The 19099-nt window shown below is 43.9% G+C and overlaps 4 protein-coding genes across 4 annotated transcripts; 2 read left to right on the top strand and 2 right to left on the bottom strand.

The window, feature by feature from the left end:
* Positions 1-176: 176 nt before the first annotated feature.
* Positions 177-5054, bottom strand: samd7 (sterile alpha motif domain containing 7). Its single transcript, XM_062515626.1, has 8 exons — positions 4952-5054; positions 4445-4568; positions 4118-4242; positions 3791-3869; positions 2170-2861; positions 1773-1894; positions 1212-1322; positions 177-972 (listed from the first exon to the last, which is right to left on the bottom strand). Exons 1-8 carry the CDS (start codon positions 5052-5054, stop codon positions 733-735), a joined length of 1596 nt encoding a protein of 531 aa, XP_062371610.1. The 3' UTR covers positions 177-732.
* A 5486-nt stretch (positions 5055-10540) lies between these two features.
* On the bottom strand, positions 10541-12049 carry LOC134099704 (apolipoprotein D-like). Its single transcript, XM_062552689.1, has 4 exons — positions 11930-12049; positions 11484-11602; positions 11221-11309; positions 10541-10779 (listed from the first exon to the last, which is right to left on the bottom strand). The coding sequence occupies exons 1-4, from the start codon at positions 12047-12049 to the stop codon at positions 10541-10543; spliced, it is 567 nt and encodes a 188-aa protein (XP_062408673.1).
* A 1894-nt stretch (positions 12050-13943) lies between these two features.
* On the top strand, positions 13944-15247 carry LOC134099699 (apolipoprotein D-like). Its single transcript, XM_062552675.1, has 4 exons — positions 13944-14063; positions 14168-14289; positions 14771-14859; positions 15009-15247. The coding sequence occupies exons 1-4, from the start codon at positions 13944-13946 to the stop codon at positions 15245-15247; spliced, it is 570 nt and encodes a 189-aa protein (XP_062408659.1).
* Positions 15248-16394: 1147 nt separating this feature from the next.
* On the top strand, positions 16395-18975 carry apoda.1 (apolipoprotein Da, duplicate 1). Its single transcript, XM_062530530.1, has 5 exons — positions 16395-16418; positions 16827-16961; positions 17142-17263; positions 17680-17765; positions 18278-18975. Exons 2-5 carry the CDS (start codon positions 16848-16850, stop codon positions 18511-18513), a joined length of 558 nt encoding a protein of 185 aa, XP_062386514.1. The 5' UTR covers positions 16395-16418; positions 16827-16847; the 3' UTR covers positions 18514-18975.
* The last annotated feature ends 124 nt before the right edge of the window (positions 18976-19099 follow it).

Raw genomic sequence — 19099 nt, 5'->3', positions numbered from 1 at the left:
ACTAATCGACTGTGTTGAACCTTTACAGTCTGTCTAAACAAGGCTCATTGTTGTCGTGTTTATTACCTAGATTTTAGCAGGATATACTGGTGTATTGTGATATATAGGCTTAGGTGCCTAGAATGGATAGGATTAATCACGTGAGGATTTCGATTATTTCGATTGATTTAGAATTGAAATTATAATTTTAAAACTTTTATTTTCAGTGTGTAAAATAATGTAGGCATACAATCTTGTTGCAAAGGTCTAAATGAAACATTTACAAATGTATCAATACAATACGAAAATATAAACTAAACATATCTACAGCAATCCATCCATCACATTATCAGGAATTCAATGATATGTACATGGTGAACGGAGTCTTGGGTCAGGATATTCCCTGCAATAGCTTGACATAGTGACAATAAGTCCCTTGTCACTGAAGCATGTTGGCTCATCACACTCTACAAAAACCCAGTTTTACAAATTATTGTGTGTTATTATAGGTAATTTCAAAATAGCTTGTTTTATACTGTACACATCTGACAGATGGTGTAAAATAAGCCCTTTTGTGAATGACAGTCAACAAAGAAACCAGGCAATGTCTTGAGGTGTTGCTTTGAACACACACACACGCACGCACGCACGCACGCACACACACACACACACACACACACACACACACACACACACACACACACACACACACACACATATGCACACAAACACCTATGCCAACACTCTTTCTGACTATGCAGTTTTGCTTGCAGGTGAGGGAGGGTTCTCGGTCTCTGAGATGGGCTCGGACGGCTTCAGGGTCTCCGTGTCCCTGGCACAGGGGCTGCCCAGCAGTTCCACGCTGTTGCAGTTGAGTGGGGAGCTGATCTCGGAGGAGCGGTCTCCACTGGCCTTCTCCGCCGAGGAGTGCAGAGCAGGGGCAGCCAGGGGCATGTTCATCATGTACAGCATGTTGCCCATTCGCCGAGACAGCTGCACAGAATGAAGTTATTAAGTTAATTAAATAATATGTGTCTATTTAGTTCTTTATTTATATACAGCCTTTGGCTATGGGTATTGTTTAAAAGTGTTTAACAGGTCTGCAATGTAGATTGCTTTTAAGGAGAATTTAGTCATGATACAGTAAGTCATGGTTGCTGATCTAAAAAAGGCTTTGGTGCTCATGATTCATCAAGATCTAACAAGGCAGACAGAAATGCTGAGGTTTGTACCTGTGCTCTTATCTTGAGCGCCGGTCCCAGCTTCATACCGAACGTGTCCAGCAGATGTTCCTCTGTAATAAGGGGCAATGTCTCTCCATCTATCATGTGGTCTTTAAACGTCTGGAGGAAATATGACAGTCAAATTAGGGTTGCACATAAGATTAATAGAATGACTCTATTTCCCTTCATTCATAAGTAGAGTGCATGAACAGACAAGAACAAGAGTAATCAGGCAACTGCAGATCTACGTCACTATCCCACAATGTTAAAGAAAGCAAAAAAAGTGTAGTGGATTTGGACGATCAGGTAGGAAGGCTGAATTATGATAACCTTCTGCCTTGCATGAAAATGTGAAGTAAGCTGGACCAATAGTTATTAAGCTAAGCGAGTGGACATACAAAGACACACACACACACACACACACACACACACACACTCTCTCTCTCTCTCTCTCTCTCTCTCTCTCTCTCTCTCTCTCTCACACACACACACACACACACACACACACACACACACACACACACACACACAGATGAACTGGTGACATGGGTACAGTAGATGGACAGTCACCTGTGCATATTCAGAGCAGCTCGGTATTTCCACAATGAAATTGTAGACATCATCAACAGTCCACTTCCTGATATCTTCAAGTGTTGACATCTCTTCTCCATTGAGAAAGACATTGTGAGGACCTTTGTAGAATTAATAATGGCAATGTCAGCAACATGTAACATTATGATAAAGCAGTAAAAGAAGCAAGAAGTCACATTCAAACAATGAAATCACTCATTGTCAGGAAAATGGACACTGGCCTTTACACTGGTGTCACTAGTTATGCATCAGTTAAGTGTTATACATCCCTCCAAAAAATAATACACATGATTGGAAGACTAAATGAATGACTCTTATTATTTCTTTTACTGTCCTGTTACCAGCATTGTTTATTTCATAGACGGACTGAACTCACCAGGCGGCATGAGGCCATTCCCTGGCACGGGGAGCATGTAGGGCAGACCTGCGAGGGGCCCGGCGGCCGATGGGTACAGGAACTTCTCCTGGAATGCAGAGCACGGATTGGGCATGTCCTTGTCGCCCACGCCGGTGCTGCAGTTGGTCACGTCCGAGCAGCCGTCCTGGCCACTGATGCAGGTCTTCCTCAGGCCCTGCTCTCCCTCTTTGTAGCTCTTCCTACCGTTGCCAGGCGCCAGCTCCGTGTCCATTTTGACGTGGTGCGGCTTGTTGTCGGAGGACTCTCCGGCCAGCTCGCCCTTCCCCTCCGCCTCCTTCTCCTCCCCCGAGGCCCCTCCTGGACTCTGCTCCACGCTCTTGTCCTCTGACGGACCCTTGGGGCCGGAGCTGTTGCTGTCTACTGTCTTGTGATTGGCTGCCCTCCGGCCGGCCCGGCGGCTCCTCTCCCTCTGCAGACTGCTGATTGGTGGGTAGGGGCTGGCGGACATCAGCAGGCTGTTCGCCTGGAGGTCCTCCAGGGTTGTGCGGTGGACAAAGACGTCGTGGCCGTCCGGGAGACGCTGTCGTCCCCTGAATGCCATGGGGTTGGCCTGCATGCCTGGGTACATCATGGGGTTCTCCATACCCATGAGGCCCTTCTGTTGGGCGTTCTCGAGCTCTTTCTGGTGCAGGATGGCATTCATCTCCATTCTGAGTGGGGAACACCCATAGACCACAAGTCAGCAGTTGGATTGTACACTTTTGTCAATTAGTGTGAAATCTGCAGTGTTAAACTTTGATGCAGCATATACTGTACTACTGTATAAGTCATCACTATAAAACACAACAGTATTGTGGGAAATCGTAAACAGTTAGATTTTGTTCACAGTAGTCTAGTGAATGCTGTAATTGTTTTTCCATTCACTGGGTCAATAGCTGCCAGGGTGTCACTGTATATTTCACAGCAACTACTGTACTATACTGTACTCTACTGTAACGAATTAAAGGTAAAATAATGTGTGCTTTTTACACTGATGTGAAATGATGGGCTCTAATTTGTAAGGCATGCAAACCGTCTCGCACAAACTAATGCTAATTCAATCACCGCGAAAAACATCTTGCTAATGTAATGCCACGCAACTACACCAGTGGGTCAGCACATGACGAGGAAGTTCTCAGTAGGCTAAACATCTATTCCTTTCCTTTCCATGAAACTTCTAAAAAACAAAATCTCATGTAAATTCTCTCTTTTTTCCCCTATAGATGTTTACAAAGCAAATATTGGTATTACTACCTGTTCTCACTGTGTCTTACATTGTGCCTATTTGCAGATTCTGATGTCAATGCGGACTGTATTTTCCATGCTTATTGTTTTCGTACAGAAAGATTTCTTGTTATTGTGACCACATAATAAACCGAGGGCGGCTACAATTAAATCATGCTATTTTGTTATATTTCTTTCTTCTACTTAGCCTACTACAAATCATGTAATTTAAATGTGCTATATGAATAATTGACTGGACCACACACTTGAACTCTTTTCAATCAGGAAATCAGGTCATGCAGGCATACAACGAACTGTGAATCTTCTCCACATGGGTGGATGCAGTCAAATGAAAAGTTGTATTCCATTCAGGTACCTGGCAATGTTCTGCTTGTGAATGAGCTCCTGTCGCCTGGCAACGGTCTCCATTGGCTCTGGCGGTAGGAAGCTGTACCCTGCTGCCACCAGAGAAACACAAAGAGAAGGGCTACTTTGATTTTTGTTTTAAGCTAGCCTCTGCTTCAAATTGTAATTTCATATAAATTACTGTTGCTTCTTATTCTACTGGTTGTTAACAAATTGGCTAATACACAACAATGGCTGATACATAACAAATTCTGCTATGTAAAAATATGATATACAGTGATAGTTTATATCATGTAGCATGTACATATATATATTGTATATTAAAGTCTTAGCCTACCTGCTCCAGGAAATCCTCTGCCAGGCATGACACCTGAGTGGGGTTGCAGGGGGGGTCCAATGTGAGCCCCCATATGTATCTGGCGGCCATCAGCGGATACCATCTCAGTGGGGGGCACCAGCTCCCTGTGGAGAAGAGACAGAGTGAGTGGGTGGGTGCTTGAGTGGCAAGTAATTCTCTAATTACTCTTGAGCATCCCGCACCAAAGCTGGGCTCAGCCACCTCGGAGAGGCACCTGAGGTCGAGTCCAAAGCCTCTGTAGGAGACTGGCTAAATTGGCAGGGGTGGCGGACAGAGAGGTGCCCGCTGCGGGCCACGGGCACTCACCGTTCCATGAAGCGAGGCTCGAACTGGGCAGGCACGCCCTGCAGCCTCTGCTGGCCCTGGGCCAGGATCTGGGGTGCCATCGCCATCTGGTTCCTCATCATCAGCTCCTGTCTCTGCCGCATCTCTGCCACGCGACACACAGACACACACAGACACAGCACTTTAGCTTCCACTCACAGGGCCCCAGAGTACCCGACTGATGCTGGTTGTTATGGTTACGTGGCAGAAGGGTAAGACTAAAGTGACAAATCATATTGAATTGACATTTGAATATTTGAATTGAATTTTCGAGTCTCCGTACACATACTCATTCTGTGTCGCCTTCCACATTGAATTGAACTTAACTGAATTTACTCAAGGACAACATAGTCTCAAATTGGTCTCAAATTGTCTCAAAACTTTATAAGTTTTGTTTAAGCACAGTCCAGGCCCCCCAGTAAGTAGGGACCTTATTGTAAAACAACTAAAGAACAGGATTTCAGATGGATGAAAGTGCCCTCCACTCACCTGCAGCAGACATGCCGTTGACAAGGCGGTACCAGTGCTTCTCATCCAAGGCTCCTTGTTCCCCCAATGCTGTCATCTTCCTTAGCTGCTCACGCGGGGTCATGACACGACCTGGCTCCCTGCAAACACACACACACACGCACACACACACACACACACACACACGCACACACGCACACACGCACACACGCACGCACGCACACACACACACACACACACACACACACACACACACACACACACACACACACACACACACACACACACACGCACACACACGCACAAACACAAAAGACAAATGAGTTTGGGTGCAAGTGAAAAATAAATATCTGCCAACCAGTAGTCTTAGTACAAGCTCAGGTACACCATCTTTTACCTGCAGTGTTCACACAAACCATGAAGAGGGCATAGGTGGAATTAGGAAATTGATGCTACACTGAGCTGCCACTAGGGAGCACTGTGTTGTGCTGTGCAGCAACTTTGCCCAACCTCAACCTCACTTCATGACCTAGAACATGGACTGCAGATGCATGCTTGCTGCAGACACCACAGGTGCTCAATAAAACGTGGACCTTGGAATAGGGGTTATACTGGTAACATAATCGTAATGATAAAACTGGTATTTTTAGTGTGTAACAGGAAACTAAAGTCACCTCTAGATGGGAGTATTCAGAGGAGCCTTTCAGAGCATGTAAAAAGATGTGAAACACTAGTCAAAGGAAAGATATTTTGCTATTTTATCGATATTTCGTTAATTATTTAAATGATTTGTTCTACTGTGGGTCTGAACCCACAGTAAACCATTCATCTGAAAACAGCAAACTAACAATATGGCAAGGAATGGTTTCCTCGTTTCTAGTTTACAGTGATGTGTTGGAAAGCAGGAAGTTATGTCATATCATTCGGCACACAGTCAAATGTGATGAATTGTGAAGGCAGATTTTTACCTGAGGTTTTGTATTTGTGGAGCTGTGCCTCCTATTCAACAGCCTTCGGTCCTAATACTCCTTTAGTATGAAATCCCCACGTTCTGAAACTGAGTAAAGGGAACAAAAAGTCAAGTTGAGAGAAGGCAGTGTGTATGAGACAGAGAGGCGAGACGGCGTGTCGCTGGGCAGAACTGAGGATTGTTGTCCAGCCATCGGAGAGGGTGTGACATTGCAACGAACTGCATCCAGACTCAACACATAATCTTTTACAACACATATCTGACACATGTCTTGACATCAAGAAATGAGAGGGGAGAGAGACGGAGATAGAAAGAGAGGGAGGGGAAAGAGAGAGGGAAGGAGAGATGTCTAATTTAAATTATCCCGAGAGTGTGTTCTAATAGTAAACTTATCAGTTTCTCAAAGATTATGTCATACAGTGCTTAAATTCAGTTTCTGAGCTTTGCCAAGAGCTTTGTTATTTACAATTTGCAATGAAGATCTGAGTTTTGATCAGCATAAATCAGAATTTGATCAGTATAATTCACATTGAATTCTGAAGCTATTCATGTTTTATATTGATTTTATATTATGTTTAAAGGCACTACTTTTTATCTTGATTTTTGTTCACAGACATCCTGTCCTTTATCCACATATGAATGAACTGTTGATACTGATTGTTTAGGTGCTTACTGTTATTGCAAAGCTTTATGGCTAGGTTGAAGGCTGTGGTCACAGGTAATTATGGTCAGGGGGTTTACTTGAGTTTGGGGTTACAGAGTCAGATTATGCTTTGGATCAGTCGACAGTTGAGCATTGACAACAAACTCTGTAGTCTCACCCCTGAGTGTGCACTCGCAGTATTAGGCCAGGCGCCCTTCCCCATCATAGGGAGCACCAGATTTGCCCTTGTGTATTAGCCATAGCGCCTAAAGTTCCCTCAGAAGCCCAACTAATCCAGGGCCGGTAATCCCCCTGTTAGCCCAGCAGCCGGCCAGGAACATCTGCTGACCTGCATGCATCCAGGCCTGGGCCGGCTGTTGGCCAACCCCCCAACCACCTCCTGGGCCCCCCTCTTCCCCTGGATCCTATTAGCTAAGTCCTGACTATACAGCACTTTAAAGGGATGTGTGGGAAGTAATCCCTGCGTTTAGAGTTTTACCCTCAGCAAACCTTGCCTGTAAGTATACTGGACAATACACCCAGAGTGCTAATCCTATTAGCCTCCATTAGCCCCCGAGATGTCCCAAAAACACCTTGGCTGATAAATCTGGGGCGCAATCCGTTTATGGCGGAAAAACGTGGCGGCCGTGGCAACACCTGCCAGGACTGCAACATGCATGAAAAAGCCCTGAAATGCCTCTGCATGCATGAGTGGAGGACTGGGTGGACTGAAGAAGATCAGGGGTCAATATCATAGCCATGCATTTGTGTTTGTTGTGCTTTTTTTTTAATGAACTCAGGCACACTATATTCACATGCGATCTTACTCCTCCCACTGTCTGTGCAGGCCAATCATTGTAATAATAACATATCAGTAGTGATCAAGCCTTAAAAGACTGGCAGTGGTAGGCCTTTACAGCTCGGCATTTAGCAGTTTCCATCCTGGTCAGGTACACGGCACCTGCAAGTAACAGCAGGGGCTTTGTGTTGCTGTAAACGGCATCCTGACAGCCAGAACAGACATCTAAAGAGTTGTCTGTAAGCTGCAGGCAGTCTGGCATGTGTCCATGGCAAGTCCAGATTTTGGCGTTCATGTGACAAAGTGAAGCCACACACTGTCTAAGCGCTCGGCTCAGAGTGGCTGGATTTGCAGCCCACTAATCTCATTATCAGGAATGAATTAAAGGAAAATTGCTGACGACTTGCATTAAGCGGTACATTTGCGGAGGTCATATCAGACAGGATATTATCACTGTCTGGTCCCTGTAGCTATGCTGTAGCTATGGCAGTCTTTCACACACACACTATATTTCAGAATACATACAACTGCATGGCAAGAAGCCTATTTCACATGGAAATGAAAAACAAGAATCATTTTGTGTCCCACAGTTTGACCATAACCACAATAAGGGAAAGATAAAAAATATTATTCAGCCAAATTCACACATATGATTTTATTATTTGTCATGTATTAAATGGCTACTGCTGTAAAATTGTATAGCACATTGAATCATTCTATGTGTTAGACTGTGTCCAAGGCAGTATCAAACATTTATGAATGGCTGTGTGAAAAACAGACCATGAAAATAATACACACTTATTGACCAAATGTATACAGTCGAAAAAGATACAGGAAGAATAGGCCCTTGCAGTAAAGCCAAATTAGCCTACAGAATTATATAAAAGACATGCATGTGAAAGAGGAACTCACCTTGGAATTTCTGCCAGGGATTTGAGCAAGCGCCTGAACTCTTCTGACCAGGCAGAGCAAAGGTACTCCAACAACAACACCGACAGCTTAAAAAAACAACAACAATGACCAGCCCGTTGTAGATCTTCAGACAAGGCCCACAATTCACACCCCAACCACTGCCCTCCTCAAGCACAGAGGCTCTTCTGCCTTGGCACTGACGCGTCCACTCGGAAAAAACTGAACACCAAACCACCCAAGCAGCAGAGCGACTCCCTCACACACTCCCGTGCCAACAGGCTGTCTTAACTAAAAAAGACCTTTAAATACAGTTTCATTCTATCTCCATTAGCTGGCTTTATCTCCCGTGTTAAGCCCTCCCTTCCCTGACATCACGATGATCTCTCCCCACACTGGTGCGCCGGACTCTGCCTTGAACTGTAATTAAGAACACTGCCTAAGCATTGGGGCTAAACCTCTTTCAACATTTACCTCACTAATCCCTTGTTAGCACTTTTAAGGCCGTGGGTAAGACACCTAAATGCCCAACTTCCTCCTCCAGTAGCATGTGTCACTCAGAGGGAGCCGGCATGCCAGGCTGAGCACAGTGGGGAGTTTGTTTCCAAGGGGACAAGTTTGTTTTTGTTTATCAGCTTTTTTTCAGTGTATTGTTCGACGAAATGTCAGTATTATACTAGATCCCTGGTCATTTAACAAATATGCTGCTTAATGTGTTGTGAGGATCATCTTCTCAGACTTGTTAATCTGGCAGTTTGTGCTCACCAACTTCTTAGAGTATGTCCAGCAATTCAAGGAATTATATATTTTTAATTCTGTGGGGATCAGCGGAATTAGTCTAGGGTAGGTGTGCGGCGGCCTGGTGGGATATGGGTGTTTTGACCTGTGTCAGACACTTAGTTTATCAGACTGCGTGGTATGTCTGCCACGGACCAGTCACCTCCTGCAGAGCCGACAGTGCTCCGCATCACAGCAGTCGATAGTGCCTCCATTAATGAATTATTCTCTCTCTCTCTCTCTCTCTCTGTCACACACACACAAACACACTCTAGTACACACACACACACACACACACACACACTCTGATACACACACACGCACACATGCTCACACATTATTCAATGTAAAGTTCACTTTATACCATATTTGTAATATATGGTATATTACAAATATATTATGAATATATTAAATAATATTTGCATAATTTTACAAAAATAATTGCATTACATTGCATTTCTTTAGATTTACAAATTCTACAGTCTAGTATAGTAATTTACCAATTGTTTCGAAACTTGACTGACAATAGCAAATCATTTCAAATGGTCTATGTGTTGTTGGCATTATTCTCAACTCTGTTCCGCACCCTGTGTTAATTCATTGTTGTTTGTGTTTGTGCCATCTGGCTCATCAAACAAGTGGGATGCCCACATCAAAAAAGAGAGGAATCTCTAATAATATGCTTACGAATTAAGTTAGTAGTGAATTAAGACATCTAAACCCCTAATTTGGGAATCTGCCTGAGTAAGCTTTTTAGCTGGGATTTCTGTCCGGCTTGCTTGCGTTGTGCATTATGGAGTCAGAGTGGGGCGAAGGGATAAACATGGGTTTAACCTGAAAATGGCTGCAGCTATAAATTCTCCCGATTCTGCTGCAGCTTCTCAGGAGATGACAACATGATAATCCTGCCACACACCGGCTAATTCCAGAACACAAGACCAAAATGAGATGCAAATGCTTGTAGGAAAACATGGAGTGCGAATGCTTGGGGCATAGCATATTTATGCTCTTACTCTTTGCTACAGGAACCAGCATAGCCAAGGAAACAAACATAAATGTAATAATAGACACCATTGCCAGTTTTGCATAAATCAACTCAATTTATTTGTATAGCACCAGTCAAACAAACCTATTTACAGGTGGAAAAACCTGCTGGGCATTACTGTATGGCACCAGCCAAACAAAACACTGTAATTTGAAATAATTTACAGCAAAAGAGTTGGATAGACACCCAAGAAACAAGTCTTACAACAATGCCCGACAAGAGACAATATCATTTGTGATGCTGAGGAACAGTAACAAATGACAGCTCCACCCCAGTCTGTCAACTACACGATGCTAACATTTAAAATGATCAGAAAGTGAGAGAGGTTGAGAGCTAATTTCATGACCATTGATCTAGACATGACATAGGCCTATTCAACATTACGTTCTTTACAGAAGGTGCGCAGTGAGGTAACCACAACAGAGAATAACCCTTCAGCTGGATCCACATGCATGGCAGCCATTGCCTTACTGAGGCATGGCGTCACAGGAGCTGTGGTCAGTGATGGTCATCTTGTTGATCTTGATGTTGTTGGAGGTCAGCGTGTTGTGCACTTGCTCAATGGTCTCCGCGGGGAGGGAGGGGGTACGACTCAGGATCCAGGCGAAGTCAGCGTAGAACAGACCGCCGTAGTTCTCGCAGCCGTAGACAAGGGCGTAGTTGTCATAGTCGGTGTCCAGGACCCAGTAAGGACCAGGAGGGGTTCCTGTGGGACATTGCCATGAGGTGTTGAGGGACGCTGGCTTTCCACACCTGATCTCTAGCCTAACTGTAATGTTGACCTTAGTAATCTGGCACTGGTCCTGCTAAATGTGATTAATTAGAATAATTGGTTACACTTAACTTAAAGGTATCTACATAAGAGTGACCTGATGATTGGATGATTAGGGTTAAGGTTAGGGTTAGGGTTAGGGTTAGGGTTAGGGTTAGGGTTAGGGTTCATGTGTCATGACAATGTCATGTGTTCATGACAGTGTCGTGTCACTCTTATGTAGACACTGTTCCTTCAAGTAAAGTGTTACCGAATAATTCTAAAAAGGTTTCAATGAGATGTTGAACGTGTTCAGAAGCAGATTTGAAGTAAACTTTCGTCTGAGAGATGTGGTCAAGGTTATGCATTTTTCTGGAGATGCGAATCAATGCTTACCTGGGAAGAAAGTAACAGCCAGCTTGGCGGGCTGAGCAGCATCCACGACCTTGGCAGTGCCCTCAATCTGACTGACAGTGCCATCATCCCTGATTGAACAACAAAGCAACACAAACACTGCTGAGTGAGATGTACGCTATACAGGTAAGCCAGCTGGCACCGCAAACCATTCTAGAGTCACACACAAGTAAGTCAGCTGCGCACACCATGTACTCAGCTGTTAAGACAGAGAGAGAGAGAGAGGGATTAAGAATAGCTCTTACAGCAGCTCAGCGTTCAGGACCTGCACGACCCCATCACCCAGTGTGTAGGTAGCCTGACCACACTCGCCTTTCTGGAAGAAGGAGGGGAGCTTCTGGATCTCATACCACCGGCCCATGTACTGCAAATGACAGAACAGAACATTCAGCCTCAAAGCCAGCAGGTGCACTTTTTACACACTACTGGGAAATGTAAGGCACAGTTGCTGTGCTCTGTCCTGTCTGTGCTATTGAATTTGTTCCAAGGTTTTTTGAACGAGTTAATATTCTTTCAAAGAAGAAAAAAATGACCATAATCACAAATGCATTTGTTAGATCTGAAATTAGGAAAGTTGTTCAAATGGAATATGAATTATGGTAATATTGAAATAGAACTAATACGTCAATACTTCAACCTTTTCTCTGGCTTTCATTTTGAGCAGCATTTATTGCATGTCAGCAATACTTACACTGGTGACATCAAAGTTCTCCTTGACTGGAGGAACAGGGCATCTTCCTGGATGGATGACCTGGGCGTTGGCCACCAGGGCAGAGAGAAGGGTCAGAGACAGTACCTGTAGAGCCTGCATTGTGAAGCCTGTATCACCTGGAAATGGAGATCATGATCAGTTACAGCTCATTTGTTTTTGATGCTCTGAGTTAGAGCTGCATGTATATCTATAGGCTCTGCTCAGAACTCTTACCTGAGGTGTTCACCTTGTTCTGAGTGATGTCTGGCACCTAAGGATGCATATTTATAGCCCACGCTCAGACCCACTCCTCCAAATAAGGAACATAGCCCGGCACCTCTAGGAAATATGTTTTGTAAAGAAATATCTGAAAGACCACCTGTGCCAACAAAACTGATGTTTACAGTGAACTTGTGTGTGCGTATGGAGGGGTCGCAGGGGGTTAGGAGGGTTGTTCAATCTTGGTTTTTATCAACCTTGGTTGACACTCATGGTCATTGATGTGAGTCAATAACATCGACATATCGCAATGCAGACCTACAGGATCTGTGAATTGCAAACACCCTGCAGATACTCCATAGGAATATGGGTATATCACAACAATTTATTTGCTATTTGCTATGAAAATTGAAACTGTTGTAACTGAAGTACAATTTCTAATTGATTTGGCTATCAAATAGCATAATCCAATACACATACAGGATTTGTATCCATTTTAAGTTTTATCCTGTTCTTTCACCCTGTCACGCATCTTTTACATATTGCTGAACATTTTGCATCTCTTCCATAAATCTAAATACATTCTATACCCCAAGCTTCATGTCCCCAGCAAGATGAAACACATTTTTACCAGAAACCGATTTCCTTACCTAATACTTATACTGGCCTGTTTGTTTACAGGTCATGCATCATATGCAAAACCTAAAGGTGTAACAAGTTGACAGTTGTTTGGCTGCGCTTTTGAGGAACTGTATGTTTTTCTTTCTGGGGACATGTACTGTATATCTGTGTATCTGTGTAAACTGCGTAAATTTAGACAAAAAGGGTTCATGTATTCTAGCACATCTGTATGTTTCCCTGGACATGACTCTCATAACATACATCCTTCAAACACATCTGCGGCTTTCCCTTAACATGGCCCCAGTTCAAACACTCCTTCTTGTGTGGTGGCCTCGTGCACTCTTTGAGGGTTATCAAGTAGCTTGAAATAGAGAAGGGAAAAGATTCTAATCTTGCTCCAAATATTACTTAGAATATCAGACACCCCCATCAGATGACCCCCTATTGGTCCAGTGAGCAGGTCAGTTCAGGTGCGAATTCTCATCATATGGCGATCTATCAGTGAGTGTGGTTTTATTCCCATATATATGTACAGTACAGGTGATGCAAGCTCTCACTATCACCTATGCACGTGTGTGGGACTGTGGTCCCTAATGGCCCCCCAACATGTGAATGCTGCAGCTGTTTACTAATGGGGATTTATTCTACATCTCTCATAAGGAACCATGTTGCGAAACAGTGCCGTTATACAATATTTTTTCCATGATTATGTAAGTCCTATGCGCACTATAAGCTTCTAAGACCTTGGGCTTTCTGTCACTACATTTAGAGTTGAAGTGGAGCGAGCTCTATAGCCAGACACAGGTAAAGATATATGTGCCATTTGAAAGATATAGACACTGACTGATAGCTTTATTGTTACCTTAAATTGATATTTTCTAATGTGATGTGCTAAAATTAATGCTATGTATTATATAGGCCAGTAAATAATTAAAGATGTGCAAATTCTGTATTTGATATGTGTTTACCAATATTCCCTGTTATTTAACGCTCACATTAGATATACTATTAACAATCATGAGACACTTTTTTCTCATTTATTTATTGATTCAGTGCTTATTCTATATTATGCCTTGTACACAAAACCAAACCATACCAAACGAGCCAGCCAGCCAGAATGCAGTTACATATATGCTGCAGTCCACCCGTGTGTTCTCGTGTGCAGGCAGAGAACATGCAAGCTGTGCGGGTGCTGTTGCTGACCCTCTGTGCTACTCTGGGGGTCGGAGCCCAGTCCTTTGGGAAGGGCCGGTGCCCAGTACCTCCTGTCCAGCAGGACTTTAGCGTAGCCAAGGTAAGGAGTCCTTCTTTTCCTTCACTCAGTACACCAAGCCCAACTGCCATGCATGGCTCAACTGCCATCTTCATGAGTGACTCTGCTCTGGTGCCTTTGTGTAGTATTTGGGCAGGTGGTATGGCATCGAGAAGCTTCCAGCTGTGTTTCAAAAGGGAGAATGTAGCCAGGCAACCTACACCCTCCAGAGTGACGGACTGGTCAATGTCCTCAACCAAGGTCTTCTGTAAGTGGAGTTTTAAGTTCAAGTTTATTTGTTCTTCTGGGAAAACATACCATGGAGCGATATCATATCTTTCTTAGGACCAGTGTGCATGGACAAACAGTTAAAAGCTGCAATGCACTAACAAGGTTAAATCAGGAGTTAAGATAATTTAAAATAAACAGAATGAGAAAGAAAGAAAGAAAGAAAGAAAGAAAGAAAGAAAGAAAGAAAGAAAGAAAGAATTACACTGAATGCAAGGCATCTGAGTAAATTCTTTGCAAGTGACAAAGAGTTCAGTCGTATGGAGTGTTTGTTTTAAATGGCCCAAACAGTCTATGAGGTGTGTGTGTGTGTGTGTGTGTGTGTGTGTGTGTGTGTGTGTGTGACATCCATACTGGTTCAGTGGATATCCTGCAGATTCCCACCAGCATGTCTGCGGTAACCTCTGCAGCCTCCCTCTGAGTTTGACTGTCTCAATGTAATCCCAATGTGCTGTTGACAGGCCTGATGGGGAAATCACCAACACCAGGGCAACAGCTCGTGTGGCAGATCTGAATGACCCTGCCAAGCTGGAAGTGATCTTCACAGGAAGTGAATACCACTGACACATTTAACACATTTACAATTGAAAAAATAAACACTTACGTTTCCCAAAGGAATATGTAAAGACACACACTTAAGTAAAGTGATACTGCATTGAATCAGGAATAATGATCACTAATCAATAATAATTTTCTCAGGTCCACGTCCACGTCCTTACTGGGTGCTCGCCACCGACTATGACAACTATGTTCTGGTGTACTCCTGCACCAACATCAGTGAGGAGTCCTACGTGGAGTTCGCCTGGATCATGAGCAGGACTCGCTCCCTCTCTGCAGACATCGTCGCTGGGCTGAAGGACAAGCTTCATTCCCATGGCATCACGACGGACAACTTGACCGCCACAATCCAGACCGGCTGTAGTAGCATGCCTGAATGATGGAATGATCTCCCCTAAAGCTTCTCCAGCTTGAGGGGTAGCTGTATCCATTACAAACGTCCTCCACAACACAGTATTGAGGTGTTCACCTGAATAAACGCAAAGCTGAGGTGAAAATATGTCTGTGTCATTTGGTTTCTGTCAAGGTCAATATCACTGAGATGATATATAAACATAATGAACAGCCTTGTAGCATGATTTTAGAAATATATTGTGTCATATATACCATGATGGCCAAATACCCAACACAATATTACAAAGTAATATTTGGGAACTGAGTAGCTGATGGAGCACTGGAGGTGGGGGTGGGCTGATGGCAGCTATAGTTGCCCTGTTGCCCCAGGGCCTGGTCGTAGCTGGGTCCTCTTTGCACCAGCAAATGTGTGAAATTCAGAAAAGGGCAGGCCCATGGTCCAGCGTGTACTTACTCTGACCCATCAACAACAAACTATTTTGTTTTGGGAATCAGGAGCAGCCTCTTGGCTCGGCCGGTGACGTGAGGCATGCAGGACGTCCCAGCGGTGAGTCAGGCTGGAGGCATGTGTAGTGGTGACAGAAGACAGCAGAGGCCCTTCATAAGTGACCTGCGCTGCACTGCACTGCACTGCGCCGCTGCCCATTGTGCACTGTCACCACTGCATGCCCTGCCACTCAGGTCATGCTCTCCTCGGTTTTGAGGTTGAGCCTGGCCCATGCTGGCACAGTCTTACATGATGAGCTGCAAGCAACCAGTGTGAATGCCTATTTACGCTGACAGATGGCATAGACACATTTTGAATCAAAGACCATGGCAATAGCAACTTTCTGGTAAACGGTATTTGTGAAAAAGATATGGTGTCACACACACATATTGTACACACACTGAAAAACAAAAATGGCATCTCAGGTTTCATATCTGTTCCTATTCTCATCTAACTTGAAAGAGCAACAAGGAAAGTAGAGGTGTCCCCTTGAGTGTAGATGCAGACCAATTACATTTCTGCCGGAATGTCCCCCATGATTTCAATTTGTCTAATGGCTCGCTTCATGTCCGAGATAAGCTCGGCCCTGACAAAGACACTCATTCATGACACACAACTTTGGAGTAACGTGACCCTGAGCAGCAGAGTCGCTCTTATAAATACACAGCGCGCCATGATTTGTTGAATATTCTCACACAGAATCCACAGAGGTAAGATATCGCGTTTTCGTCATATTTGTCATATTTCCTACTGTAAGAATGAAATGCGTGTGTTGCATGTCTGTGCAAATGATAGCGAGATGAATCATAGAGTCATAGATTGAAATGGTTCGAGAGACTGCATTCATTTGTATGAAGACCATGTATAGATATTTTAGAAACATGCTTGCATATTAGGTGACAATGTAAACATTGCTTGATCTGTTTGTGTTTGCAGCTGGATGTATGCTGATGCAATGTGATTCTTTATCTATGAAACTATTGAGCTCTTGCTTTGATTGATCTGTAAAACTTTGGTGGTGCTTGAACCTAACGAGAGGGATATTATGGATGCTTCTGTCTGCTTCTGTCATTTTATATGAATGCCCAAACGAACAGCACTGTTTATCTGCATTTCAGATCCAGGTTAGCACTGTCACCATGAAGTCCATCATCTTGATCCTACCCGTTCTCCTGCCTCTTATCAGGGCGCAGGTCCCTCACTGGGGCCCATGCCCAGATCCTCCAGTGCAATCTGCATTCAGCATGAAAAAGGTACGTAAGCTAACTCTTCACTTCCTACAGTATAATAAGATAACACCAGCTATGTGTTGGAGACTGGCATTACTCAAGTTTACAGAGGTTGATGGTGGATTTATTTTTCTAACTTTGTTTACATCACCATACAGTATATGCACATAACAAGGTGTGTGCTTGCTGTGTTTTGTTGTTTAGTTCTTGGGAAGGTGGTATGAGGTTGCAAAACTGCCGGCTCAGTTTGAGAAAGGGAGATGCATTGAGTCCAACTTCACCATGAAACAAGATGGGAGTGTCCGTGTGGTCAGCTCAGAGATACTGTAAGTTCAGACACTTTCAGCCACATTACAGTACTCCACTGTAGAAGGCCTATGTGCTGAATACTGAAAGATAGTAATCACATATCAATAGACACTTGTATCATTTATGTCATTTTCATTGAATGTATCAATGTTCATTTTTGTGTGATACTACTACAAGTGAAATATCTGACAAGTGAGTGTGCCTGACCTGAGTGTGACACAATTAAATAGTTAAATAATGCCAATAATTAAGAATAATGATACAAACTTTATCTTCATCACTAAATGCCATCCTGATCCTCCAATTGAGGTGCTCATTAAATGGATCATCCTTCAGGAGGTTTAAAAACCTAAAATAGCATTGAATGCAAATGTCAACATTGATTATGTTAGGGTTATGAAATGGAGCATCTTTGTTTTTGCGTGACCTTCAGAAAGGGTGAGCTGAGGGCCATCGAGGGCACCGCTGTGGTGCAGGACATGAGGGAACCGGCCAAACTGGGCATCAGCTTCTCCTACGGTGGGTGCAGGAGGGGCACACAACCATTACAGCATGGGGATGCTCACATCACAACACACACACACACGTAAACACATGTGTGCACGCACACAGGTAAACAAACGCGTATTTAAACACACACACACACACACACACGTAAACACGTGTGCACGCACACACGTAAACAAACGCGTATTTAAACACACACACACTCACTCACACACACACACGTTTGTATATATATATATATATACACACACACACACACACACACCTGGGTTATCTGTTTTTTTTATATTGTAATACTAAAAATGATAATACATATGTGCCTATTATTTTTTTTAACCAATCGAAAATGTCTGACAAATGTACCTGTCCGACATGTAATAGGTTCTATTCGAGTTGAGGATGTAGATCAGATGATTTAGATCATGAGGAGGTCTTGAGTGAATAGCTGAATAACTGAGTGTGGTGTGACCTGTGATCTCGCTCCCTGTTGACTGAGCTGTGCTGCTCTGCTGTTGGCTCTGCAGTGCTCCCCTACACCCCATACTGGATCATGTCCACCGACTACGAGAACTCGGCCCTGGTGTACTCCTGTACCGACGTCCTGCGCCTGTTCCACGTGGACTTCGCCTGGATCCTGGGCCGAACCCGAAGCCTGCCCGCCGCCACCATCACCAAGGCCAAGGACGTCTTCAACAACAACAACATCGACGTCACTCGGATGATCATGAGCAAGCAGGCGGGCTGCGAGAAGGACTACTGAGATCAGCAGGAGATCTCAGGGAGCGCAGAGAGAGAGAGAGAGAGAGAGAGAGAGCGAGAGCCTGAGAGGAAGAGAGGAAGAGTGGGGGAGAGAGAGGGTAATCTGGAGAGAGCGAGAGAGGAAGAGGGCCACACTGGCACGTCAGGAGGTCTGCTGGACTGGCTGCAGCCTGAGGGGCATCACTGATTGAACACTGATTGTTTTCAATTATCTCCAACTGTCACTTTTCCTTTCCATCCATTTTGTTTTATTTTTTTATACATGCAGAGAATTATCATTTTATGGTGAAAGGAGCAATTTGCTATGTAATATATATCATTATCTTGTTTCAGTTTTTGTAACATTTTTAGGGCACGAGTAATTGCATCACTAAAATGGGTTCTGAAATTTGATTTAAACAGTTAATGAAACAAACTGAAGGCATGAGATCCTCCGTGGAGAGAAAAATAAAGTACAGTGTTTAACGAGCATCATGTGAACTGCACTCGTCATTTTCTAGACCAGTTTACAGGGCACGTCTACAGTTAAAGGTCTACTGAGAGTATTTAACAACTGACATAACTCCCAAACTAGAGTAGTTTGGGAG

The sequence above is a fragment of the Sardina pilchardus genome, chromosome 2 (genome assembly GCF_963854185.1).
Source record: "Sardina pilchardus chromosome 2, fSarPil1.1, whole genome shotgun sequence".
Taxonomy (NCBI): Eukaryota; Metazoa; Chordata; class Actinopteri; order Clupeiformes; family Clupeidae; genus Sardina; species Sardina pilchardus.
This window is presented reverse-complemented; position numbering and strand designations above follow the sequence as displayed.

Excerpts from the sequence above, each read along its gene's own strand:
- samd7 (XM_062515626.1), bottom strand. The coding sequence starts at position 5,054 with ATGACCCCGCGTGAGCAGCTAAGGAAGATGACAGCATTGGGGGAACAA. Across the intron at positions 3,870-4,117 it reads CAGAGGATTTCCTGGAGCAG|GGTACAGCTTCCTACCGCCA; the intron begins GTAGGCTAAGAC and ends TGGTGGCAGCAG. Across the intron at positions 1,895-2,169 it reads GAATGGCCTCATGCCGCCTG|GTCCTCACAATGTCTTTCTC; the intron begins GTGAGTTCAGTC and ends AATTCTACAAAG.
- apoda.1 (XM_062530530.1), top strand. The coding sequence starts at position 16,848 with ATGAAGTCCATCATCTTGATCCTACCCGTTCTCCTGCCTCTTATCAGG. Across the intron at positions 16,962-17,141 it reads CTGCATTCAGCATGAAAAAG|TTCTTGGGAAGGTGGTATGA; the intron begins GTACGTAAGCTA and ends TTTGTTGTTTAG. Across the intron at positions 17,766-18,277 it reads GGGCATCAGCTTCTCCTACG|TGCTCCCCTACACCCCATAC; the intron begins GTGGGTGCAGGA and ends TTGGCTCTGCAG.
- LOC134099704 (XM_062552689.1), bottom strand. The coding sequence starts at position 12,049 with ATGCAGGCTCTACAGGTACTGTCTCTGACCCTTCTCTCTGCCCTGGTG. Across the intron at positions 11,310-11,483 it reads GTCCTGAACGCTGAGCTGCT|GGATGATGGCACTGTCAGTC; the intron begins GTAAGAGCTATT and ends TTGTTCAATCAG. Across the intron at positions 10,780-11,220 it reads GGCTGTTACTTTCTTCCCAG|GAACCCCTCCTGGTCCTTAC; the intron begins GTAAGCATTGAT and ends AATGTCCCACAG.
- LOC134099699 (XM_062552675.1), top strand. The coding sequence starts at position 13,944 with ATGCAAGCTGTGCGGGTGCTGTTGCTGACCCTCTGTGCTACTCTGGGG. Across the intron at positions 14,064-14,167 it reads AGGACTTTAGCGTAGCCAAG|TATTTGGGCAGGTGGTATGG; the intron begins GTAAGGAGTCCT and ends GCCTTTGTGTAG. Across the intron at positions 14,860-15,008 it reads GGAAGTGATCTTCACAGGAA|GTCCACGTCCACGTCCTTAC; the intron begins GTGAATACCACT and ends TAATTTTCTCAG.